Source organism: Triturus cristatus, chromosome 1_2 (genome assembly GCF_964204655.1).
Source record: "Triturus cristatus chromosome 1_2, aTriCri1.1, whole genome shotgun sequence".
NCBI classification, from domain to species: Eukaryota; Metazoa; Chordata; class Amphibia; order Caudata; family Salamandridae; genus Triturus; species Triturus cristatus.
Window position 1 is genome coordinate 262,587,298 of NC_140580.1, and position 27,385 is coordinate 262,614,682.

Consider the following 27,385-nt stretch of genomic DNA (forward strand, 5'->3'; position numbering starts at 1 on the left):
GCCTGGCGGTCGCTGAGCAGCAGCCCTACATGCCAAGAACAGATGCATACTGGTAAGTAGCATATTCAGTTCGAGGCATGTGGGCTGCTGAATTCATATCTGTGCATAGAATATATAGCAGTACCTCCATTAGCGGCGGCTACCCGTGCCAGCTGCAGCAGTCTGAAAAAGAGTTTGGAGAACAGCCTGTCCTACAGCTGCCTGCTGTTTTGAGTGTACATCTACACAGTAGTGTTTGGTAAATGTATGTATAGTGGACCATGTGGCTGCTTTACATATTTCCTGTAAAGGAATGTTTCCTAGGAAAGCCATGGACGCCCCTAACTTTCGTGTTGAGTGGGCTCGTGGGGGAATCGTTAATGTGCGTTTAGCTTTTTGATAGCAAATTTGAATACATTTAACGATCCATCTGGCTATACCTGCTTTGGAAATGGCGTTGCCCTTGTGTTGTGGAGAAAAGGCAACGAAAAGTTGTTTTGTTTTCCTAAAGTCCTTAGTTCTGTCTATATAGTACATGAGGGCCCTCTTTACATCTAGTGTATGGAGCATTCTCTCAGCGACATTCTGTGGATTTTGAAAGAAAACAGGCAGTTCAATAGTTTGATTCATGTGGAACTGCGATATCACTTTGGGCATGAATTTGGGGTTGGTACGTAGTACAACCCTGTTTGCGTGAACCTGTATGAATGGCTCTTGAATGGTTAGTGCCTGGAGTTCACTAACTCTTCTCAGCGAAGTGATTGCCACTAAGAAAGCTACTTTCCAGGTGAGGAATTGAATCTCACATGAATGGAGAGGTTCAAAGGGTGGACCCATTAATCTGGTGAGGACCAAATTGAGGTTCCACACCGGTGCCGGTGGGTGTCTTGGGGGAATTACTCGTTTGAGTCCCTCCAAGAAGGCTTTGATGGCAGGCACTCTGAATAAAAAGAGGTGCTGCCTGTTTTGGAGATAGGCTGCTATTGCGGTTAAATGGATACGTATTGAGTTGTATGCCAGATTGCATCGGTATAGGTTTAAGAGGTAACAGATGATGTTTTGAATGGATGCATCCAGCGGGTTAATGTCATTGTTGTTGCAGTAAATGACAAACCTCTTCCATTTAGCTGCATAGCAAGCTCTGGTTGTGGGTCTCCTGGCCTCCTTGATGATATTCATACATTCTGGAGGCAGGTTCAGGTAGCCAAACTCTAAGACCTCAGGAGCCAGATTGCCAGGTTCAGCTGTTGCGGATCTGGGTGCTGAATTTCGCTATGGTTCTGTGTTAAAAGTGCGGGTTTGATCCGCAGCCTTTGATGCGGCACCACGGAAAGTTCTAGAAAGGTGGTGTACCATGGTTGGCGCGCCCATGTGGGAGCAACTAGGATGAGTGTTCGTGAGTGCTGTCGCAGTTTGCGTGCCACTAGCGGTATCAATGGCGCTGGGGGAAAAGCGTACGCAAATCTGCCGGACCAGTTCATCCATATCGCATTGCCCTGAGACTGCGGGTGTGGGAACCTGGCGGCAAAGCTTTGGCATTTTGCGTTTTCGTTTGTGGCGAATAGGTCTATCTCTGGTTGACCCCACTGTTGGAAGTACGGTTGGAGAACTGACGGATGTAGCTCCCACTCGTGCATCTGGGGGCTGTGTCTGCTGAGCAGATCCGCCATCTGGTTGTCCTTGCCCGGGAGGTGTTCCGCCATGAGGAATATGTTCCTTTGAATTGCCCACTTCCACATGCTCTGAGCCAGATGAGACAACTGTGGAGAGTGTGTTCCTCCCTGTTTCTGTATGTAGTACATGGCAGTTATGTTGTCCGTCCGGATCAACACGACTTTGTTGCACGAGTGTACTTTGAATGCCTTCATGGCTAGGAAGATTGCCATCAGTTCCAGAACGTTGATGTGCATCTTCTTTTGTTGCGTAGTCCATAGTCCCTGCACTGTGTAAGTGAGTACATGAGCTCCCCAACCCTGGAGAGAGGCGTCCGCCGTCAGTATTATTTGTGGAACAGGCTCTTGGAACGGTCGGCCTTTGCAAAGGTTTTGTGGATTCCACCAATGCAGAGAGTTGTATGCCCGACCGCTCAAAAACACTAGGTCTTTTAATTGTCCGTGAGCCTGATTCCATTGACGTGCTAAGCACTCCTGAAGCGGGCGCATATGTAGTCTGGCGTGCGGGACTATGAAAATGCAGGAGGCCATCATGCCTATCAACTGCATGAACACTCGCACAGGAAGGGAGTGTTGAGGTTTGAACTTGGAGATCAGCAGTTGCATGCTGTTGATCCTCACTAAATTTGGCTGAGCTGTGGCTGCCAGAGTGTTTATGGTGGCGCCCAGGTACTGTCGTACGTGTGCGGGTTGGAGATGTGATTTTGGGTAATTTAGTGAGAATCCCAGACTGTGAAGAAGGTGAATGGTGAGGGACATGTGGCTGGCACATTGCTGGGCTGACTTTGCCTGAACAAGCCAGTCGTCCAGGTAAGGGAAGACGTGAATGTGTTGTCTCCGTAGATGTGCAGCCACTGTTGCTAGGCACTTGGTAAAGACCCTGGGTGCTGTTGTTACTCCGAAGGGGAGAACTTTGAACTGATAGTGATGCCCCTGAATAGTGAACCTGAGATATTTCCTGTGTGATGGGTGTATGGTTATGTGGAAATACCCATTTTTTAGGTCCAGTGTGGCTAGGAAGTCTCCCTGACTGAGTAGCGGGAGAACCTGCTGTAGGGTGAGCATATGGAAATGCTCTGAGAGAATGTAGTGGTTGAGGGGTCTGAGGTCTAGTATAGGTCTGAGCGACCCGTCCTTTTTTGGGATTAAGAAGTACAGAGAGTACACCCCTGTCGGTCGACGGGCACGACCTCTATTGCACCTTTTTGCAGCATACTTAGCACTTCCTGCTGCAATAATGCCAAGTGCTCTACGGACATAGGACGGTGCTTTGGCGGTATGTTGGGTGGAGTGGACGTTAATTCGAGACAGTACCCGTGCTGGATAATGTCCCTGACCCACCTGTCTGTGGTGATGGTTTTCCATGCTGACAGGAACTGTTGGAGTCTCCCCCCGACAGGTGTTATGTGGTCGGGGGGCAGGGAGAGGGCGTCACGGTTTGTTTTTGGGGGAGGACCTGGTGTTGCCGTAACCACGTCCCCTGCCCTTTGTGCTGGAGCCACGATATCCACCTCTGTTGGTTTTATCATAGGTGCTTTGTGTGCCCCCTTTAGTGTACTGCTGCTGTGACCCCTGACCTCTAGCTGCTCCTCTATTCCCGGGGCGACGAAAGGAGCCACTACGAAACTGCTGCGTCTGCAGAGCCCCCATTGATTTCGCAGTGTCAGTGTCTTTTTTAATTTTCTCGAGGGTAGTGTCAACTTCAGGGCCAAATAAATAGTCTGGGTTGACCGGTTGATTTAAGATATTGTTCTGAATCTCCGGCTTGAAGCCTGAGATTCTCAACCATGCGTGCCTCCTCAACATGACGCTTGTGTTGATTGCCCTCGCCGCTGTGTCGGCTGCATCCAGTGCGCACTTGATGGATGCATTGGTAAGGAGTTGTCCCTCTCTGATGAGGAGCTCCGCCTCCTCTTTATATTCATCTGGCAAATGTTGGAGTAGTGATTCTAATGTGTCGTAGTGGGACCTATCATAACGGGCCAGGAGTGCCTGTGTGTTGGCAATGCACCAGATGTTTGCTGCTTGCGCTGCAATCCGTTTGCCTGATGTCTCCAGCACTTTGGACTCCTTGTCTAGGGGAGGAGCATCACCCGTTGTTTGTGAGTGGGCTCTTTTGCGAGCATTAGCAACAACCATGGAGTCCAAAGGTAACTGACCCCTAATGTACATAGGGTCTCCGGGTGCAGGCTTGTATTTTTTTTTCAATCCTGGGGTTTAGCACCCGTGCCCTGGTTGTTTCTTTAAAAATGTCTTTTGCAGGTTTGAGAACTCCTTTTAACATGGGCAGAGTCTTGACAGTTTTTTCGGAAGAGGCGAAAGTGTCCACCAAGAAGTCTTATTCGACAGTGTCAGAATGGAGTTCTACTCCATGATTGGCAGCAGCCCGTTCTATGAGGGAATTAAAGGCAGCAGTGTCCTCTGTGGGAGATGTCTTTATGTTATAAAGCTGCGTGTCATGGGTATCTGGTGCGGTACCCTGGTCTGTGGGGTCATCCCATGCCTGATCTGGGTCTTGCAAGTGATCATCAGGATCGATATCCCCAGGGTAGGTGGTATCATCCCCTACATAGTCCTCTCCTGCGTCTGCCTCTGAAGGCGTAGGAGAAAAGGACGGTGGATCCTGATGGAAGGGTTGAAAGTGTTCATGAAGCACTGGCTCTGACCCTGCCGGCAATTTGTGTTTGAGAGGAATTTTGTAGGAGTCCAATCCCCTCTCTGGCGTGATTTTCCTTTTGCGGAGCATCAACCTACCAGTGTTGGCGTCGATAAATTGTGGCTGGGAAGGCTCGAAATCTGTGTGTCCAGTGGATGGGGACTGTGTCTGGCGGACACGTGTCCGAATCTCGAACAGTTTCGGCGCCGTGGGCGGCGGCAACCCAAACGTGATGTTGGTCGGCGCCGAGGGTGCTTTCGAAGCCTTGTGCATGTCGGGAGCCGACGTAGAGTGGAGGGCTGCCCGTTCTCTGATGCGTTGCAGCGATGCCGAGACCTGTTGCACGGTGAACGCAGATGGCTCCTTGGAAGCGATCGTCACCATGGAGGTAGGCGTCGAAGCGGCATCCGACTTCTTTGCAGTCATGGGGTCATCGATCCGAAGGGAGGTATTGACGCTCGTCGGAGTCGATGACTTGGCAGGCGCGGCCATCTTAGACGTCGACGCAGCTCGGCACCGAAATCCCTTTTTTCGCGGTCGGAGCCGATGACCTTTGCCGGCGTCGAAGGAGTGGATGGCTTCGAGGCCTTCGAGCCGATCACAACCAGTTTCACTTTCGGTTTCGACGGAACTGGTGCGACGGATGGTTTCGGATTCGCTGAAGGGAATCCAGTCGTCTTCGATAATAATGGCTCTTGCGAAATGTTCGAGGCCGGGCCCGGAGGCGGGGCCGAAGAACCGTGAGATTGATCTTGGGTAAGGCCCGAAGGCGATCCCACGACCTGAGCCTTATGACAACGTATTTTTTCGGCCTCCGTATCGACGGGTTGGCCTAGCTCCTCGCTGGAGCTATCTTCCTCGGCCCCAAGGGCCTCATCGTAGTCTCCTACCTCTTTGACGACTTCTTCTCCCTGAAATATCACCTCATCGTCGTCTTCCGATCGGGAGTCGTATTCGGAAGCGGGGCTGGAGTCTACGTCTTCCACGCTCTCGGCGTCCTCGTCTTCGGTGCTAAAGATGTTGGCCGGGGCAGGCGCCGATTGCTGCGCCTCCAATCTCGCTGCCCGTCGATTCCGGAGAGTCTTCTTCGAGCGGAATCGGGCACAGGCCATACATTTCGACTCATCGTGATCCGGTGAGAGACATTTGTTGCATACCAGGTGGACGTCGATGTGTGGGTATTTTGCGTGGCATAAAGGACACCTTTTGAAGGGAGTCCTCGATTCCATCGCCGATCGAAGTTCGATGTTCGGACCAAGCGGATCCGAAAAGCTTGAAGAAGGTGCTAAAGCACTAAAGAAACTAGTCGATACCGAACGGGAACAGTACTGACGATAACTAAAGGCCTTTTGGCCTTAAACAGAATTTTCCTAACTTGAGCTAAGAAAAGCACATCCGAACCCAATGGCGGAAAAAAACAATCTAAGGATGGAGAGGATGCCCATGCGCACTGTGGTCCAGGGGAGGAGTCACCTATCTCGTGATACTTCAAAGACTCTTCCAGGACAACAATGTGCAATCATCCGGACCCAACACTAGGCGGCGATCTATGCACAGATATGAATTCAGCAGCCCACATGCCTCGAACGTACCTATTACCTAATCCACAAGGAGCAAAATGGTTTGATAGATGAAGTACCCAACACTGCCATAAACTAGTTCAGGTGGTCTTGTCCCAGGCTCATACTGTGGACGGTGCTTGTGCATTAGTTCTAGTGGACTTTGAGCAGGCATTTGATTCAGTTCAGTCGCCCTTCAAGTGTCAACTTCGAGAGAAAATCCAGATCAGCTTTATCTTCTTGGGATACATCAAGGACCTATACACTAATCAGTGGAGGTAAATGGGATTCTCTTCTCATCCCTTCTCATTGAGTGTGGCATATGGCAAGGCTGTCCATTGTCATCGCTACTCTTTGCCCAGGTCATTGAACCTCTTGCATAGTGGATTACACAGGATGCACATTTCTGTGGCTTCTGATGGCCGGAGGCAAATAATGATTGGGTTTTATTATATGCACACGACAGGCTCTTATTTGTTAAAAAAATCAGACCTTACGCAGGTCAGGCTAATGCATATGCTACGAATATACGTAAATCCCTTGGGCCTTTCTGTAAACTGGTATTCTCCAATCTCTGGACCCCCTTTTCCAACAATGCAGCGGGAAGTGGATTCATGATGTACACTACCACTCTCTGTAATGGGAAGAGGATTTTTATTTAAAACGACCTCACTCCAATTTTTTTTAAACTACATCTATCACACCCCCACACTCTTCATGGTTTACATGCCTTAATAGAAAACTACATACGGACTTGGAGAATGCGTAGGATTACCTTCTCAAAACGTACACCATTACTATATGGTCAGGGGTAGGGTTGACATTCGGCTATACTACTGGACCTCATTAGTGCTACTAATTAATAACAGTTTTTTTGAAGAATGCCCAAAACCAGTCTAACTCCAATTACAATAGAGAAAGTAGGACTTTTACACCTTCTATACAGACCCACATGGCCTTGCATGCAATCCCCAAGTACTGAATCTCCAATAGTTTGCTAGCAGTAATGTGGTAAGCTCAGTTCTCTATTAATTCCTGAAGTAAATATTATGAGGGTCTGAATATCGAAATATGCAAAAAAAAAAAAAATGCTTAGCGTTGAGCAGTTGCCTTTGTCACACAACAAAATACACATGTAAAATACTGTGTGGCAGCATACCTGTTGTTTGAAGTAGCGTCTATCTTCTTCATCTACCAGTACCAAGTTCAAAAAATATCTCACAGAAAACTTTTTGTTGACATCTCTCATTGTTGGAGTTGGGTCATATCCTGCTAGAAACAGTCTAATTGGAATGGATTCACCTAAAAAAAAAAAGAAAAAAGGTACATTAACAACCCTAAACAGTTAAACCGGAATGCATGCTTTTGCAGGCTCAGACAAGCAGTTTCCTGTTGTAAGAACTAATGACTGTCGTGCTCGTAAGATAAGGACAATGCTACTTATCCAGTATGCATCTGTTCTTGGCATATAGAGCTGTAGATTCATAGGTGTTAGCATAGATAGCCATCTGGTGTTGGGCCCGGATGTTTGCACTTTGTTTTTCTTCGAAGAAGTCTTTGTAGTCACAAGGTAGGCGACTCCTCCTTTTGGTGATAGAGCGCATGGGTATCGATACCATGTTTAGATTGTTTTGCCATAACATGTGATGATGGAGTTAGTAAGAGTAATAAAGAGATGTCCATGTAGAATGTTTTTTAAGTAAGATATTACTGCAATAGATAGAGGTACCGGGGGGAGGGGTTGCGGATGGGTGCATATGAATCTACAGCTCTATATGCCAAGAACAGTAGCATACTGGGTAAGTAGCCTTTTCCGTTCGAGGCATATGAGCTGTAGATCATATGCGTTAGCATAGACTACACAGCAGTTATTCCCCAAGCGGTGGTTAACCTGTATCTGTTGCAGTGGTCTGAAATAGTGTTCTCAAAACTGCCTGGCCCACACTAGCTTGTTGTTTCGCTAACACATCTACACAATAGTGCTTTGTGAATGTGTGTGGTGTAGACTATGTTGCAGCCTTGCAGATGTCATCTAAGGGTATGTTCCCCAAGAATGCCACAGAAGCCCCTAATTTGAGTGTAGAATGCGCTCTAGGGGGAATTGTTAAGGTGCGTTTAGCTTCAAGATCGATATTTGGATGCACTTGACTATCCACCGTGCAATACCAGCTTTTGAAATGGGATTGCCTTTATGTTATGGTGAAAAACAACGAAGAGTTGTTAAGTTTTCCTAAAAGATCTGGTTCTTTCAATGTAATAAAGTAATGCTCTTTTCACATCTAAAGTGTGAAGAGCACGCTCTGCTACAGAGTCTGGTTGAGGAAAAAAGACAGGTAACTCAACCGACTGGTTGAGATGAAAATCAGAGACGACTTTAGGTAAGAATTTTGGGTTAGTCCTAAGAACCACTTTATTTTGTTGAATTTGTAAAAATGGTTCTTGTATAGTTCTGCCTGGAGCTCACCAACTCTTCTAAGAGATGTGATGGCTTCCAAGTGAGAAACTGTATTTCGTATTTGTGCAAAGCCTCAAATGGTGGACCCATGAGTCTTGTCAGGACTATATTAAGATTCCATATAGGAGCAGGTGGAAGTGTAGGAGGAATAATTCTTTTGAGTCCTTCCATTAAGGTTTTGATAGCGGGCACACAAAATAAAGAGAAGTGTTTCTGTTTTGTAGGTAAGCCGCTATTGCGGCAAGATGTAATCATATAGATGTATATGCTAAGTTAGCATGTTGCAAGTGTAACAGGTAGCAAATTATGTTTTGAGTTGAAGCATCTAGTGGATTGATGCTATTGTTAGTACAATAAATAGCAAATTGTTTCCACTTGGCTGCATAGCATGCTCTTGTGGTAGGGCGTCTAGCCTCTTTAATGACGTTCATGCAGTCTGGCGGGAGAATAAGGTAGCCAAACTCTATGATTTCAGGTGCCAGATCGCAAGGTTGAGCTGATTGGGATCTGGATGTCTTATCTCTCCATGGTTCTGATTAATAAGCTTGGGGGAGAGGTGTAACTTTTGGTGAGGAACTACTGACAGTTCTAAGAGGATTGTGAACCATGGTTGACGAGCCCATGGGGGAGCAACTAGGATCATTGTGTGGGAATGTTGCTTGAGCTTCCTAACCACTAATGGAATTAGCGGGAGAGGTGGAAAAGCGTAAGCAAATATCCCTGACCAATTCATCCATAGCGCATTGCCTTTGGACAATGGGTGCGGATACCTGGATGCGAAGTTTGGGCATTTTGCAATATCATAACACGGTAGTGGTGGTCTAAACAGTCGCACATCACATTGGACATTTAGCGTTCAGGTGTGTGGCGAACAGATCTATTTCTGGGTAGCCCCACATGCAGAAGAATGGGAGAACTTGAGGATGTAATTCCCATTCGTGGATCTGTTGTCTTTGACGACTGAGCAGATCTGCGATGTGGTTGTTTACTCCTGGGAGATGTTCTGCAAGGAGGTATATGTTCTGAGGTATTGCCCATCTCCAGATGTTTTGAGCTAGGCATGAAAGCCATGGAGTAGATCGCTGTCATTTTGTCTGTACGAACTAGGACAGCTCTGCCTACTAGATGCAGTTGAAAAGCTTTCAATGCAAGAAAGATTGCTAGGAGCTCCAGATGATTTATGTGGAGCTTTATTTGTTGTGGGGTCCACATGCCCTCAATGGTATGTTTTTTGAGATGAGCTCCCCAACCAGTGAGTGATGCGTCTGCTGTTGGCACTATATATAGAACCAGGTCGACGAATGGCCGTTCTTTGGAAAGGTTTTGTGTGTTCCACCAAGGCAGAGAGCGATGGGTGCGGCCGTCTACCAACACCAGACCCGTTAAATGACCTTGAGCCTGGTTCCACTGACATGCTAAGCATTCCTGTAGGGGACGCATTTGGAGTCTTGCGTAAGGAACAATTAGAATGCAAGATGCCATCATTCCGATGAGTTTCATGAACACTCGAGCTGGTAAGGAGTGTTGAGGCTGAAATTGTGATATCAGGGTATGTAGTGTATTCTGACAGGGTTGGGGTATGCTAGAGCCTTGCAAGTGTCTATGTGGCTCCCAGGTATGCTTGCGTGTTGGAGGGTTGGAGATCAGACTTGGTGAGGTTTACAGCGAATCCCAAGTCATATAGTGGCTGAACTGTTTTGTGAGTGTGTTGTATGCAGCTGTGTTGTGACTTGGCTTTTATTAGCCAGTCGTCCAAGTAAGGGAAGACGTAAATGTGTTGTCTTCTCAAGTGTCCTGCGACTACTGCCGGACACTTGGGGAACACTCTGGGTACTGTAGTTATCCCGAATGGGAGAACTTTGAATTGGTAGTGTTGTCCGTCCACCAGGAACCTGAGATATTTCCTGTGTGCCGGGTGAATGGAAATATGGAAGTAGGCATTTACTATAAATATAGAGTGGAAAGGAAGTTGCCTTGTTGAAGCAGTGGGAGTACCTGTTGTAGTGTGACCATGTGGACGTGATCTGACTGAATATAGAGGTTTAGCTGTCTGAGGTGTAATATAGGTCTGAGAGAGCCGTCCTTTTTTGGAATCAAAAAGTAAAGGGAGTACACCCCCATCCCCCGATGGTGTAATGGGACTGGTTCTATTGCATGTTTTTGTAACAGGGAGAGAACCTCTTGTTTTATGAGTGTGAGGTGTGTTCTGGTGACATTGCAAGCTCCTGTGGAAGGAGAATTGGGGGGAGTACATGTATGTTCCAGGCAATAACCATACTGGATAATTTGTAATATCCACTTGTCTGTGGTGATTGAATTCCAGACAGGTAGCAAATGTGAGAGATGTCCCCCGACAGGTGTTAAATGATCGGGGGTAGTGGAGGGAAGTCATTGTTTTTTGGCAGGGGAACTGCGGGTGGAACTACCTCTGCCTTGTCCCTTGGTATTATTTCCCCTGTAGCCTCCTTGAAAATAACCTCTGGAGGAGGTGGATTGGTTGTTTTTATAAGAGGAGGAGGGAGTCTCTGACGACAGTGTTTTTGAGCCACCTCTAAAAAGGAGCGGCGAAAGGAAACCCTTCTGGAAGGTAATTGTAAGGCCCCGATGGACTTAGCAGTTTCTGTGTCCTTTTTCATCTTTTCAAGTGAAGTGTCGACTGTTGGCCCAAAAGATGCTCTTTATCAAAGGACTGATTGAGTATGGAGGCTTGGATCTCCTACTTGAATCCAGACATTCGAAGCTAAACTTGCCTGCGTAATAGTATGCTGGTGTTGATGGCACGAGATGCGGTGTCTGCTGCATCCAGTGCACATTTTATGGAAGTATTGGTGATAAGCTTCCCTTCTTGAAGGAGGTTGTTAGCCTTCATCTTGTACTCATCAGGCAAGTGTTTGGTGAGTTTTTCTAAATCATCATAGTGAGCTCTGTCTTAGCATGCTAACAGGGCCTGAGCATTGGCGATTCGCCAATGGTTAGCAGCCTGTGAGGCCACTTGTTTGCCTGATGCATCTATTAATTTAGACTCCTTATCAGGAGGAAGGGTATCGCCTGTAGTTAGGGAATCTTTTGCGGGCGTTAGATACGACAAGAGTCTAAGGGCAACTGTCCCCTAATATATGCAGGTTCTGTAGGAGCGGGCTTGTGCTTTTTATCCACTCTAGGGGTCAGTATTCTGCCTCTGACTGGGTCCTTAAAGACCTCGTCTACGTGTTTTGCCATGCCCTTGAGCATGGGCAAAGTATTAGAGGACTTCTGTGAATGTCTCCACAAAAAAATCCTCCTCTAGAGTGTCTGAGTGTAGCTCCACCCAGTGGTATTGAGCAGCCCTGTTAATTACTTTGTGCGGTTGTAATGTTCTGGAGATATACTCCAGTCCTAGTCGGGCCTAACCCTGTGAACCAGTGACTCCTGTGGGCGCCCATGGTGATGTCGGTTTATGGGGCACCAATGCCTAAACTGTGAAAAGAGTGCTGAGGCTGATGCAGCTGGCGAGGTGGGGCAGATAAACCAAGGAGCAAGTCTTAGCCCTGCTTTTCTTGAACTGTTCCAGAGTGTAGTCTGCCTTATCTCTGAAGAGGCGAGTGTCATCGAACAGCATATCCATGAGCGACGACTGGACGTCACTAGAAACACTGGTGGACTGTAGCCAAGCGTGGTGCCAGATGGCATCACTGGTGCCAGAGACCAGCCCAATGGAACTGGTGGTGTCCAAGCCACAACAAATTGTGTACTTGGCTGAGTCCCAACTGTCCTTTATGGCCTGGGTAGGTACAGGTTGGAGACCTTCGGGGATACCATGAGGTCATGAGCGATTGAGTCTCAACAGGGGTGGGAGCAGCATCACAACAGACAGCTGGCATGCACTGACCCAATCATCAAGCTGGTAGACGAAAAGACTTTCCCCAAAAGCTTAAACACATTTAAACTATCTTGGGGAGTAGTTAGGAGCATGTTTGGCTTAGTCACTCTCCCAAACACCTGCACCCTCAAGCTTTTATCAGGGGAGGGGTGCTGGGATAAAAATTGCAGGTCATGACGTTGCACAATGTGTAGTTGATCGGGTAACCAGATCAAGGTTTGACCAATGCCCCTAATAAGGTATTTTTCAGGACCTAGTTAAAAGACAAGAGGGGCTCAGTGGTGTATACTCTGGCTGAAACGCATCCGTATGAATGTTGGTCTTACCCTCCAAGGTGGGGAGTTGGAGGTCAAGGACTTCAGCCACCCTACGCATAGCCATGGCTTTGGAGGCACTCTCATCAGTGGCATTTCCCAGGGGTGAGAGGAGCCCCAACCCAGGGAAGGTGTCAAGATGCTTAGGATCCTGGAAGTCATCATAACAGTTATCTTTGGTGTATGATTGACCAATTTCCTCCTCTGCTTCACAATCACTGTCCAAATCCGTTCCAAAAAGAGAACAAAGGGATTGTGGTCTGGTTGGCATGGAAGATCAAGTAGGGGAAGCGGTGACTCAACAGCAGCCGGACGCGGCCTAGGTCAACTCGGCACGGACTCAGAAGTGACAAAGGTTTGCCTTGGGGTTATGGCGGGTTTTGGGGTTCACCGACTCAGTCACCGCAGGGTTTGGAGTCTAGACTCCATCCCAGACACCACAGGCACACCCGATTGGGATCTGATATAGATATTTATTTGCAACAGTCCCTACAGGGCTTAAAGCATGTACTTTTAAGGGGTGACATCTCTTTTACACTTTACAAAATATTGAAGTAAGTGCCTCTGAGGGACTACAGACAGTTCCGAATCCAGGTCTAGTGATATGGAAACATTTCTGACGTTAGCATGTGGGAGTGGAGAACATATAGACTCCATACATCATTGCCAAAGGGGAACAGTGTTCGTGTGGAGCTGAAGGGCACCACTTACTGGCGCACAGAGGTACTGCTGAAAAGTTTACATGTACAGTCTGACACCTGGAGAATATTCAAAAGGCGAGGAATCTGCAGCTAGATGTCTCTATCATAAGCACAGATTGTGAGAAAGTGCCATCTTTCTTGCATGGTATGCCCCCACTTTTTGCTGAATTGCTGAATGTACTTTGACTGAGTGTGCCCTGGACTCCTGCCAATCAGGTGCCCAGGGCCTATGTTCCTTTCTTAAAAACCTCAAACCCAAATTGGCAAACCCTGGCCACATGACAGCCCCAGGTAAATGGTACCCTAGGTACCCAGGGCCTTGTGACCAGGGAAGGCCTCTAAGGGCGGCAGCACTCATTAGGCCACCCTTAGATGCCCTGTACCCTAACACACACACACACTGCCCTTGCAGGCTGAGTGTCTGGGTACAAGACAAAACAGTCTCGATATGGCACACATCCCTGTGTGCCATGCCCACCACCTACACTGCCCTGGCATACATCAGCCACCCCTCTAGCTGGGTACCCTATGCCAGCGGTGTGGGCACAGGAGCATGAGCCCTGTGCCCCTACAGTACCCAGGTCCATTCCTGGCCACTAAGTGCAGTGCTGCCATTTAAGAGTACATGGTGCTGAGAGCTCAAACACAAACTCCACAGCACCATAATGGCAACACTGAAGACTGAGAAGTTTGGTATCAAACTTCTCAGCACATTAAACCCGCACTGATGCCAGTGTGGGATTTAATGTACAAAGCACCACAGAGGGCATCTTAGAGATGCCCCCTGAAACCTAACCTACAATCCACGTCTGGTCTGAGGGGCTGCCTAGGCTGCCACACAGCAGACACGTTGCTGGAACCCTGGGTAGGAGAGCCCCGCTCTCCTGGGCTTGCAATAATGCACATCCTGGGCGAGGTGTTAGGTCTCCTTCCCCAGGATGGACAGGGGGAAGCTTCAAAGGTATGCCGCCTCTGTGAGCTTCCCCAGGCCACTTGCTTCCCCCACTCTGATGGGAAGCCTGGCCGGACACCCCAAATAAGGAAAGGGGAGGTGCCAGCCTGCCAACCCCACCCCTCAGGTGGGGGAGGCGAGGTGAAGCACATCTCCGGGCCCTCGCCATCTTGAAGATGGGAGGCCCTGCCCAATCAGGACTAGGCTACTGCCCCCCTCCCACAGGAGAGTGACAGAATAGGGGGTGTACCCACCCCAGGACATGGACCCATTGGTCCCGGCCCTTTACCTATCTGTAACATCCCTAAATCTAGTATTTAGGGGCACCCTGAACCTTCCTTCCTTCCTTAGATTCCAGATTCTGAAAAACAAAGAAGAGCAAGAAGAAAGAAGACATGCCGTGCAGCTGCTAAGAAGAGGAAGACACCAACTGCTTTGGCCCCAGCCCTACTGGCCTGTCTACCCTTGAACCTGCTCCTGCTACATCCTGGCATCTCTTGTGGCCAGCAACCTCACAAAACCCCGGAGGACCTGGCTACCTTTTAGCTCTAAGCACCTGGGACTCCCATGAGCAGAGGCTCTGCTCAAAACCAGCTTCTAACCCCTGGCATCAGCCCGGAACCGCGAACCCTGCACACTCTGCACCCGCCAAGCCTAGCCTGTGCCGGAGTGAACAAAGACCCCGAGGACGTCCCCCTGGCGACTGTGACGTCGAATCGGACACCAAAGGACTCACCTCGACGCTCCAGACGACACCTGCAGCCTCAGAACCAGGTACCCCCCCCAACCGTGATCAACAGAGGGTAAGATTTCCCGACACCAAAAGGCATCCCTGCACCCTGCGGCCCCCTGTGCCCAACTCCGGGGTACCTACCTATCCTCTAACTACCCAACTTACCTCTCCAAGTGGTGGTGGCACTTGAAGAATCTTCCTCCCCGAGCTTGCAGCCTTTGTTCGACCAGGAGCTTTCCCACTGAAACCCACTGAGTGCCCGAAGGCTCAGAAGCACCCTGCACCTAGCCGCCCGAGTGGCCCTGGCGGCCCTGGCAGTGTAACCTCTACACCTATCTACTTCCCCATTTGCCCTGAGCAAGTGACCAGGAGCCCAGCTCCCACAGCCGCGTGGCCTGCTAGTCAGCAGCCACTAACCATGGCCCCCCTGCCTCCCATAGGAGAACATTGGGCCTAACTCACTCTGCACCCGGCTGCCCCTGCGCCGCTGAGGGTGTAACAACTGTACCTACCTGACCCTGGGAGACCCCTGAGTCTGTGCCCAGAACCTTAACTCTGCCAGTCGAGTACTTACCCAAAAGCCGATAACCCAATTTTCCTCCATAGGATAACATTGACTCGTTTCTTCTGAAATTTCTTCTAAGTGTGGAGTTTCTAAAACTTAAAATATTCACCAAAAATCAACCGAGTAACAAAAACACTCACCTGCTTTTAGGAGAGATCCCAGTGCTGGATCTTGGTGCCCAGCACGGACCCTGAAATACATTCACAACCGTACTTACCAGTAACCCAATTTTCTTCCATAGGAAATCATTGACTGTTTTTCTGTGAAATTTCTTCTAAGTGTCGAATTTTGCAAACTTTAAATATTGTTTAAAAATCGTGCTAACTGTGAGAACTTAATTACTTACCTGTTTTAGATAGAGACCCCAGTACTGAGTCTAGGAGCCCAGTACTGGATTACAAAAGTAACGAGAACCTACTTTACCTGCAACTTGAATTTTCTTCCATAGGGAATCATTGACTGTTTTTCTATGAAATTTCTTTTAAGTGTCAACTTTTAAAATAGCAAAATATTGCCTAAAAATCACAGCAGTAACTAAGTCGACTTATCACTTGTTTCTAAGAACTGTCCCAGGACTGAATCTAGGATCCAGTCCTGGAGTTACAAAAGTAATCCTGAAAGTAATCTATTGCAAATAACTTAAAACTTCCATTGAGCTCAATGCATTATTGTGTTTGAAATTGTGTTGCCTATTGCAACAACCTGTAACTATCTACAAAAGTCAATTACATATTGCAAAAGTATTTAACTAAAGCATCTCATTCTGAGAAAGTATATTTTAATACCTATTGTTGGTTCTAAAATAAAGCAGACATATTTTTTATATAAACCATTGGCCTAGAGTTCAGTTATTGAGTGTGTGAGACCATTTGCTGATTGAGTGTGTGCAATAAATGCTTTACACTGTCCTCTGATACTGCCTTACTGCTCGACCAAGCTACCACTTTAGAGAGTAAGGTTATATCTAACTTTAGCCTCTGCCAAACCTCTATGGTCTGTGGACTCTATACACACTGTACCTATTTGGGAACAGTATATACAGAGACACTTTCTCACACAGATTACAAATAAAACTTTAGTTGGATAAAGCTTTAGGGCAGTGCCCAGTACTCAGAAAATCCAACTGCTTAGAGAGGCAAAAGATCAGACCCTGTACTGCATCCTGGGGTGGTGGACTTCCTTTATGGCTGCATTCAGCAAATTCTTTTATTAGGCCATTTTGTTGAATACTTTCCCTCTGCAAAAGGCAATTATAGTCGGTCTTGCTGCGTTTTCCTCATTTACTCAACAAGCCACACGAAAGAAAGGAAAACAAAAAAGGCACTGGATGGCACTCATAAAAAAAAGTATATAAAAGAAAATGTAAGATAATTAAAGATAAAATAAAAAGTAGATCTCGCCAACAAAAGAGCTCTAGGATCCGCATGCAAGGTAGATGATATTCAGTGTTTATGAATTCACAAGACGTGCCAGGATTTCTTTTACTTTCTTCAAGAGTCTCAGCTTACTTTAGAAACGTTAATATGTTTTGTGCTGTTGCGGTCTGCAGAATTGTCAAGGTTTTTGATGAACTCCTAAAATGGTTCTTTGTTGGCCAATGTGCAAAGCGAAAGAACCCTTTAATGAGCGCAGAACATACTCTCCCTCAGCTGAAGAGAGATGGCTGGAAAAGGTCTAAAGAAGGCATGCTCTTCATTCATATCTTCATGGGGTTTGGGGATTTACTTTTATCTGTGTTTCTTTGGAATTCTGAAGGATCATGTATTGGTAATTCAGTCATTGCGGTTGTAATACTGGCCATCAATTTAATAGGCTGGAGGTAAATTCATCTTGTTTTTAAAAATCTCAGCACTATTAAAGGACAGTTGAAATATTTACCTGATATTTGGTCTCAAGTTGGTGTTCCATAGTCAACGCGACGACTTAGAACTGCACCCCATGTACAGAAAACGTGAACCTTTATAGCAGTGACTTTACTCTCTAAAACAGATGTCTTCACAGGGGAACCAAACCATGAGGTCACTGGACTTGGGGGGTGGAGTGGTTTTGGGAGGAAGTGGACAGAGACACTATACATGCTAACCTCATCTTGGGAAGGTTTATGTGCCACATGACTCTTAATGTTTTATGGCTAGAGGCAGGAGGCTGGTCCTGGGTCAATCTTGGTACCTATCTCAACAGAGGCATTAGTTTTACTTTTGGCAAACTGTGAATTCATTATTAAACAATTACTTGACCTTTTCAGATTTGCAGGAAACACTAGTGTGCTGTAGAGCGCATCACGAGCAATGGATCTACGCTTCAGATGACACAACAAGGCTAGACACCACCTGATTTGAGAATTCAATATATACTGGATCAAAATCAGGATTCTCTGGTCCGTAACTTCTCTACAGCATGTAACATCATGGCCCTGATTGAAAAGGGGTTCCAGTAGGTCTATAAACCTTGTGGCTGAGGGGTTTTCTACTTGAGGTTGTCATAAAAGCACCAAGTCAAGTCAAGTCAAAAGGCACTTTATTCGATTATTTAAAAATCATAAAAAGTATACTATACAGTTACATAATGTTAAAAATTTCCAGAGCATATTATACAAATAAAATGTAAATATATAAAAGGTCTGTGACATATACATATAAATCCACACAAATATACACTAAAAATGTATAGTAGCAGATGTTTCATGATTCATAACCCCAATATTTCATTTATTACAAAAGAATTGATTTAAATTATGTCATTGGATCTCGAGAAAACATTTACAGAACCAGCTCCTACATTCATCTGGAGTCTCTTCCTTCTAGCACGGATTGAAGCAATCAGAAAATTGGCTACACCAAACATCACTAAAGGGGTCTCCATTAATTGAAGATAATACAGTGCGGGTTTAAACTGTGCAAACCCCTTTTCCCTTAACAGCGGTCTAATGAACTTTTTCCTACTTTCTGCAAAGAAAGAACAGAAAGATGTGTCTGATCCTGGTCGGAGAAATTATCACAGTCACAAGGTATATTTTCCTTTGGGTTACACCATTTATCGTAAGTACCCAACAGAAAATGGGCTTGATTAAATCTAAATTTTGTTAGAAGCCACCGGTGATAAGGTCTGGTAACAGTAGTCAAGTAGAGTTGGATTGACAAGGACGAGATCAACAAAAAGTATTACCTAACTGTTGGCTTTGTGATTTCCTTTGCTTCTCGTTCTAATTCTCGTAATTTTATGAATTTAGTTTTTACCCAAGTAATATCTTCCTTGGTAAGATTTTCCGGATTCAAATATAATTCAGGGCGACCCAGAAGTACTGCAGATGTTTTAATAAATGTCAACCACAAAATGTCCGCCACTCCATCCCTCCCCATACAATCACTAATAATCTTGTGGTTTAGTGTAAGGTTGGGGTTCAGCCAGGTTCTGATCCATAGTAAAAGCGGTGCCAAATTTAGCATATCAGTAATGTACCCTATCCCTAGCTCCATATGAGCTGCAAAGGATGATGTAGATTGGGGGAGACCCAAGACAGATCGAAGAAATTTATCTCATAAAAGCACCAGCCAGGAAGTACATTTTCTAAAATGCGTAACAGAGTGTCCCAAAACGTGGTAGAGGGGTCGTTGGGCAAGCAGGTTATGTTCCTTGGGGTCCGGATGATACATTTTATTCGCTCTATATAAAGAGTTTAAAGGATGTCCTAACGGATGGAATGTACTTGTGATGGTTAGCTCTTCTGTAGGGGACTGGCAAGAAAAGGACTCCATTACTTGATATTTGGTGAGAGATGTATCCTTTAATGGCTACAGGAGAAGAAGCAGAAGACCCATAAACTGAAACTATGTCAACTCCACAAAATCCTGCGCTATATTTCATCCACGTTATATATGCTGTGATCTTGCACACACATCAAGGCCAAACTGCACTATGACACGCTTAACCAAATCCAATGTACCAAAAATGTATCAAAAAGGGTCATATCAGGCTTAACAAAGTAATTTAATCCAGTCAAGAGCCTGAATGAGGTAAAGACTTTTACTAATATCAAATATTTGTTAGGTCGAGCCAGTAATTTCTAAAGCAAAATAATGGTCTATATAGCCAATGTAATCCTGCCACAAAGTCAGAGATTTAAAAAAAACTATCAAGTGAGACAAAAAGAGTATTGCTGGGTCGGAGTATACTAAAACAAGTACCGATAAAGCCAACAGGTCTGTCTTGCATTTTAAATTTGAACTAAAACATTTAGAAAAAGCCTACTGTAGTGAAGGAAAGACAAAAAAAAAGACAATTGCTTCGTGTATGCAATGCATCTACAAAATAAACCATTTTATGTGTAAAGATTCAGTGTACTTTTGATATGTAAAATAACTCTGCTTGCTTTGTGATGCAAACAGTCCAAAGGAGGTGAAATGATACAACAAATATGGATTATATTTGATGTAATATTTTATGTGCTTTTGTGGATGTTTTAATGCTTCAGAATAAAGCTTGATGAAGATGATACAACAAATAGTCAGAACCAGGTGGTGAGACAGAACTTCATCTGGGCGGAGCACTGTCAGCAAAACGTTTTCCAGTCAGATGCGAAGTTAAGCCAGGCACAAAGGGTTAGGGTATGTGATTTCCCTCCTGTGGCAATGATAAAAAGGAATCCAAGTATGTAGTTCATGGCAGAACCTTAAGAACATGTTATAAAAAGTGTTCTGACCTTAACACCTGCCTTTTGATATTTGAAAAGGTCAATCACTACATATAACATTTAAACAAAATATGCATTATAGGACTATTAGAATTTATACTGAAGAAGGATTATGTTACTTACCCTGTAAGCATCTGTTCTTGGCATGCAGAGCTGTAGATTCACATGCTTTGCATACTCCGGCCATCTAGTATTGGGTTCGGATATTTGCAAGTTTTTTTCTTCAAAGCAGCCTTTTCTAGTCGCAAGGTAAGAGGACTTCTCCATTTCGGTGATACTGCACATGGGCATCGACTCCATTGCTAGATTGGTTTCCCGCAAAAGGGTGAGAATGAAGTAAGTGTAGTATGGAAATGTCAATGCGTATGTAAGATAAATAATAAGAACTGCTAAAACCACAGGTGCCCAGGGAGGGCGCATGTGAATCTACAGCTCTACATGCCAAGAGCAGATGCTTACAGGATAAGTAACATAATTCGTTCGAAGCATGTGTGCTGTAGATACACATGCTTTGTATAGACTGTGTAGCAGTATTCTCCCAAAGCAGTGGCTAACCAGTGGGTGTTGCAGTTGTTTGAAAAAGTATTCTTAGCACTGCTTGTCCTACATTAGCTTGTTGACGTGCTACTACATCCACACAATAAGGTTTGGTAAATGTGTGTGGTGTAGACCATGTAACTGACTTACATACGTCAGCTTTGGTAATGTTACCTAAAAAGGCCATAGATGCTGCTATTTTACAAGTAGAATGTGCGCTAGGAGGTATAGTTAAAGTTATTTTAGCTTTAACATAGCAAGTCTGAATACATTTAAACAATCCATCGAGAAATATTGGATTTAGAGATAAGATTTCCTTTATGAGGTGGAAGAAAGGCAACAAAAAGTTGTTTTGCGAGTATCTTTTGTCCCATCAATATAGTATAATAGTGCTCTTTTGACAAAGTGTATGTAGAGCTCTTTCTGCTACTGAATCATGTTGAGGGAAAAACACAGGTGACTCAACTGATTGGTTAATATGAAAAGCAGAGACCACTTTTGGAAGGAATTTTGGGTTTGTACGAAGAACCACTCTACCTTTATTAAGTTGAAAGAAGGGTTCTTCTAAGGTTAATGCCTGTAGCTCACCAACACATTTTAGGGAAGTGATAGCCATTAGAAAGGCAACATTCCATGAAACAAATTGTAATGAACAATTGTGCAATGGTTCAAAAGGTGGACCCATAAGCCTTGTTTGAACAATGTTAAGGTTCCAGATAGGTAGTTGGTACCCTGGGTAGTTTTATTCTTTTGAAGCCTTCCACAAAGGCTTTAAATACTGGTACTTTGAATAATGATAAATGTTGCCTGTTTTGAAGATAGGCAGCTACTGCTGCAAGGTGTAGTCGAATGGATGTGTAGGCTAAGCCAACTCCCTGTAGACTCAAAAGATAAGGAATATGCTACTTACCAGTATGCATCTGTTCTTGGCATGTAGAGCTGCAGAGTCACACACCGAGGATAAGATCGCCATCTGGTGTTGGGCTCGGATGGTTGCAGGTTGTTGTTGTCTTCGGAAGAAGCCTTTGGTCACGAGATAGGTAACTCCTCCCCTGGACAACAGTGCGCATGGGCATCCACTCCATCGTCAGATTGTTTTTCGCCATGATGGGAAAAGAGGAGTGTATAGGAATGAAAAGAAAGGATGTCCATGTGCAATGTCTAAGTAAGACAAATGCTGGAACAGATACAGGTCCCGGGGAGGCGGGTGGGCGTGTGTGACTCTGCAGCTCTACATGCCAAGAACAGATGCATACTGGTAAGTAGCATATTCCGTTCGAGGCATATGAGCTGCAGATCACACACTGAGGATAGACTATATAGCAGTGTCTCCCCTTAGCGGTGGTCACCTGTATCCGTTGCAGCAGTTTGAAATAAAGTTTTTAGGACAGCCTGGCCCACTGAGGCCTGTTGTTTGGCTTGCACATCAACACAGTAGTGTTTAGTGAAGGTATGCGTGGTAGACCACGTGGCTGCCTTGCAAATGTCTTCTAAGGGAATGTTACCTAAGAAGGCCATAGAAGCCCCTATTTTACGCGTGGAGTGCGCCCTAGGGGGAACTGTAAGAGTACGTTTAGCCTTTTGGTAGCAAATTTGGATACACTTAACTATCCACCGGGCTATACCTAATTTGGAGATAGGATTGCCTTTATGTGGTGGCGCGAAAGCAACAAAGAGTTGTTTTGTCTTTCGAAAAGGTTTTGTCCTGTCGATGTAATAAAGCAAGGCTCTTTTAACATCTAAGGTATGTAGGGCCCTTTCAGCTACGGAGTCTGGGCTAGGGAAAAAGACTGGTAGCTCTACTGACTGGTTAAGGTGGAAAGGGGAAATCACTTTTGGAAGAAATTTAGAGTTTGTCCTAAGAACTACTTTGTTACGGTGTAGTTGTAAGAAAGGTTCCTCCAGAGTCAGGGCTTGTATTTCACTTACTCTTCGTAGGGAAGTGATTGCGATAAGGAAAGCTACTTTCCATGTTAGGAACTGTAATTCACATTTGTGCATTGGTTCAAATGGGGGACCCATAAGTCTTGTTAGAACAACATTGAGATTCCACACTGGGGAAGGTGGTAATCTTGGAGGAAGAATTCTTTTAAGACCTTCCATAAACGCTTTGATGGCTGGTACCTTAAAGAGGGACAGGTGTTGCCTATTTTGCAAGTAGGCCGCCAAGGCTGCTAGGTGTAAACGTATAGAGGAATACGCCAGATTGCATCTTTGCAAGTGTAATAGATAGCAAATGATGTTTTGGATGGAAGCATCCAATGGATGTATGTTATTATTAGCGCAGTAAATGGCAAATCGTTTCCATTTTGCGGCATAACATGCTCTAGTAGTAGGTCGTCTGGCTTCCTTTATGATATTCATACAGTCTGGAGGGAGGTTGAGGTACCCGAACTCTAAGACTTCAGGAGCCAGATTGCCAGGTTCAGTGTTTGAGGATCTGGGTGTCTGATTTCTCCACGGTTCTGGGTTAATAGATCCGGGGAGAGGTGTAGTTTTTGATGTGGGACTAGAGATAGTTCCAGAAGTGTGGTGAACCACGGTTGGCGTGCCCAAGTGGGAGCTACTAGAATTAGTGTTAGCGACTGTTGTTTCAGTTTGCGTACCACAAACGGAATGAGTGGGAGAGGCGGAAAAGTGTATGCAAATCTGCCGGACCAGTTCATCCATAGGGCATTGCCCTTCGACTGTGGGTGTGGAAACCTGGCGGCGAAGGTTGGGCATTTTGTGTTTTCGGGAGTGGCGAACAGGTCTATGTCTGGGTGTCCCCATTTTTGGAAGAATGGGAGTAGAACCTTGGGGTGTAATTCCCATTCGTGGATTTGCTGTGTGTGGCGACTTAGGAGGTCGGCCACCTGGTTGTGGATCCCTGGGAGATGTTCTGCTAACAGGTAGATGTTTTGGGGAATTGCCCATCTCCAGATTTGCTGTGCCAGTTGGGACAGTTGGAGAGAATGTGTCCCCCCTGGCTTCTGTATATAATACATTGTCGTCATGTTGTCTGTGCGTATGAGGACAGTTTTGTTCTTTAGGTGTACCTGAAAGGATTTTAGTGCCAGGAACACCGCTAAGAGTTCTAGGTGATTGATGTGGAGCAGTTTTTGTTGACTGGTCCATCTGCCCTGAGTGGTATGTGCAAGGAGGTGGGCTCCCCACCCCGTGAGAGATGCGTCGGTAGTCAGCACAACTTGTGGAAGAGGCTCTAAGAACGGCCGCCCTTTGGACAGGTTGATGGTGTTCCACCATTTCAGTGAGCGAAGTGAGCGACTGTCCACCAACACCAGATCGGTAAGTTGTCCGTGAGCTTGGTTCCACTGTTGTGCTAGACATTACTGTAAGGGACGCATTTGAAGTCGTGCGTGTGGGACTATGGAGATGCATGACGCCATCATGCCTAGGAGCTGCATGAACACTCTTGCTGGAAGAGATTGATGAGTTTGAAATTGAGAGATGAGATTTTGTATACTGGTTATCCTGGCAGTGCTGGGATAAGCTATGGCTTTGGATGTATCTATGGTTGCTCCTAGATACTGGTGTAAGTGGGAGGGCTGTAGATGGGATTTGGGGTAGTGGATAGTGAATCCCAAGTTGTGGAGGGTTTGAATAGTGCGATGAGTGTGGAGAACGCATTTTTGGTGAGTATTGGCTTTTATGAGCCAATCGTCCAGATAGGGGAAGACATGGATCTGTTGTCTTCTGAGGTGCGCCGCCACGACTGCTAAGCACTTGGTGAACACTCTGGGTGCTGTTGTTACTCCGAAGGGGAGAACTGTAAATTGATAGTGTTGCCCGTCTACCACAAATCGTAGATATTTTCTGTGAGCGGGATGCATAGGGATGTGAAAGTATGCGTCCTTGAGGTCCAATGTGGCGAGGAAGTCTCCCTGTTGTAATAGTGGGAGGACTTGTTGGAGGGTGGTCATATGAAAATGATCTGATTGTATATACTGGTTTAGTAGTCTGAGATCCAGTATGGGCCTTAACGTTTTGTCCTTTTTGGGAATGAGGAAGTATAGGGAATATACTCCTGTTCCCCGATGTTGAAGAGGGACTGGTTCTATTGCATGTTTTTGTAACAGGGATTGAACTTCTTGTTTGAGGAGAGAGAGATGATGTGAGGAAATTGGACGGTGTTTGGGCGGTATGTTCGGGGGGGGAATGTATTAGTTCGAGGCAGTAGCCAGACTGGATAATTTGTCTTACCCACCTGTCTGTGGTGATGGAAGTCCAGACAGGTAGGAATTGTTGGAGCCGCCCCCCGACCGGAGTGGAATGGTCTGGGGGGAGTGGTGGCAAGTCACTGTTTAGTGGCTGGGGAGGTGCGGGTGTTGTTGTTGTTGCCCCGCCCTCGACCTTTGTTGTTGTTTCCCCTATAACCCCCTCGAAAATAGCCTCTGTTAGGGGATGTTTGTCCAGAATTTTTAAAGGTGGACGTGGTCTCAGTTCCCAGATTTTTGGAGGCTCCTCTATAAAAGGAGCGACGAAAGGAACCCCGGGTTTGAGGAGACTGCAGTGCTCCCATAGATTTGGCAGTCTCATTATCTTTCTTCATTTTTTTCTAATGCAGTGTCCACTGCAGGGCCAAATAGCTGCTCTTGGTTGAAAGGTTGAGCTAGAATCGTGGTTTGAACCTCCGGTTTAAACCCGGAAATACGGAGCCAGGCATGTCGTCTGAGTAAGACGCTGGTATTGACCGTCCTAGAAGCAGTGTCTGCTGCCTCTAAGGCGCATTTAATGGAGGCATTAGAAATTAATTTGCCTTCTTGAATGAGGTCAGTAGCCTGGGATTTAAAGGGCTCAGGCAGATGTTGCATAAGGTCCTCAGTTGGTCATAATGCGCTCTATCATACCGGGCTAACAGGGCTTGGGTATTGGCAATACGCCAGTGGTTTGCCGCCTGTGCGGCGACTCGTTTGCCTGAGGCCTCTAAAAGCTTAGACTCCTTGTCCGGGGGAGGCGTTTCTCCAGTTGTCTGTGAGTTAACACGCTTCCTGGCATTTGACACGACCAAGGAGTCTAAAGGGAGCTGAGCTTTAATGTATGCAGGGTCCTGCGGGGCTGGTCTGTATTTTTTTTCGATGCGGGGGTTGAGAACCCTAGCTCTAACAGGGTCTTTAAAGACTTCAGTGGCATGCTTTATAACCCCTTTAATCATGGGCAGTATGTGAACAGTTTTTTGTGACTGCTCAAAAGTATCGAGGAGAAAGTCCTCTTCAAGGGAGTCTGTGTGCATGGTGACGCCATGGAATGTTGCTGCCCTATTTATGAGTTGGCCAAACCCCAAATGGTCATAAGGAGGGGAGGGCTTGGAAGGGTAGGTAGTGGGGTCAGGCATGTCAGGTACTGGATAAGACCAGTCATCTACTGGTGCTGTGTCTGGGAACGTAAAAGGGTCGTTTGGATCAAGAGGATCATTAAAGAAATCAGGGTCCGCCCCTCCCCCTAAATCATCATTATCATCCTGTGGAGGAGGTGAATGAGAAGGAGATGGTAAAGGTAAAGGAGAAGGAGGAGGAGGAGGGGGGGATGGGTCAGGAGGTAACACAGGAGAGGAAGGACGAAGCGGTGAAGTAGCACAGTCCTTCTTCCGTATGGGAGCTGAAGGTGGTGTGATGTCCAGCTTTCGTTTTTTATATGGGACTGCAGTCACATGTCCGGTTTTGGGATTAATGTACATCCGCTTTTGAGTCGGATCTGGGCGAAAAAGTTCATCCGGCTCCGAAAGTGGTGGTGGCGATGGCCGTTTCGGGTCTTTATGAACTTTTTTTGGTGTGGACGGAGTTTTCGGTGCCGATGGATTTTTCGGTGCCGATGGAATCTTCGGTGCCGATGGAATCTTCGGTGCCGATGGAATCTTCGGTGCCGATGGAATCTTCGGTGCCGATGGAATCTTCGGTGCCGATGGAATCTTCGGTGCCGATGGAATCTTCGGTGCCGATGGAATCTTCGGTGCCGATGGAATCTTCGGTGCCGATGGAATCTTCGGTGCCGATGGAATCTTCGGTGCCGATGGAATCTTCGGTGCCGATGGAATCTTCGGTGCCGATGGAATCTTCGGTGCCGATGGAATCTTCGGTGCCGATGGAATCTTCGGTGCCGATGGAATCTTCGGTGCCGATGGAATCTTCGGTGCCGAGGGACTTTTAGGCATCGGTGTCGAAGAACGTTTCGGCGCCGGTGGAGACTTCGGTGCCGAGGAACGTTTTGGTGCCGAAGGAGATTTCGGTCTTGAAGCCTGTTTCGGTGCCGACAGTGGAGTTTTCGGTGCCGAAGGTATTATAGGTACAATAACATGAGGTTTGCTCGAGCCCGAGCCACCTACAGGCTTAGATGTCTTCGGAGCCGGGCCCGAGGGCGGGGCTTCTGAAGAGGATTTTCGGTCGCGACTGGGCCCAGCTGGCGGAGTCTTGACCAATGTCTTTTTGGATGGGGTAGGGGCAGGGGGGGGTGGTACTCACACGCTGCCCTGGAGTGATGAGGTCATCGGAATCGTCGGCCTCGGACACGATCGAGATCTTCGGTGTCATCTTCAGGAACATCCTGAGCAAAGATGTCCTCCGGTTCTGGAGCTGGTTTGGCCATAATATGGCGTCGAGCTCTTCGGTCCCGGAGGGTCTTCTTGGAACGGAAAGCGGTACAAACTGGACAGTTCGATTCGTTGTGTTCCGGCGACAGGCAGAGGTTGCAAACCTCGTGGTGGTCACTGAGGGGG

The 27,385-nt window shown here is 46.4% G+C and overlaps 1 protein-coding gene across 1 annotated transcript in view; it reads right to left on the reverse strand.

The window, feature by feature from the left end:
• Positions 1–27,385, reverse strand: part of VPS26A (VPS26 retromer complex component A) — a 363,728-nt gene that overhangs the window by 21,097 nt on the left and 315,246 nt on the right. The window contains exon 8 of the mRNA XM_085603584.1: positions 7,027–7,169. Coding sequence (XP_085459710.1) covers positions 7,027–7,169 — 143 coding nt within the window. The remainder of the gene's footprint in view (positions 1–7,026; positions 7,170–27,385) is intronic.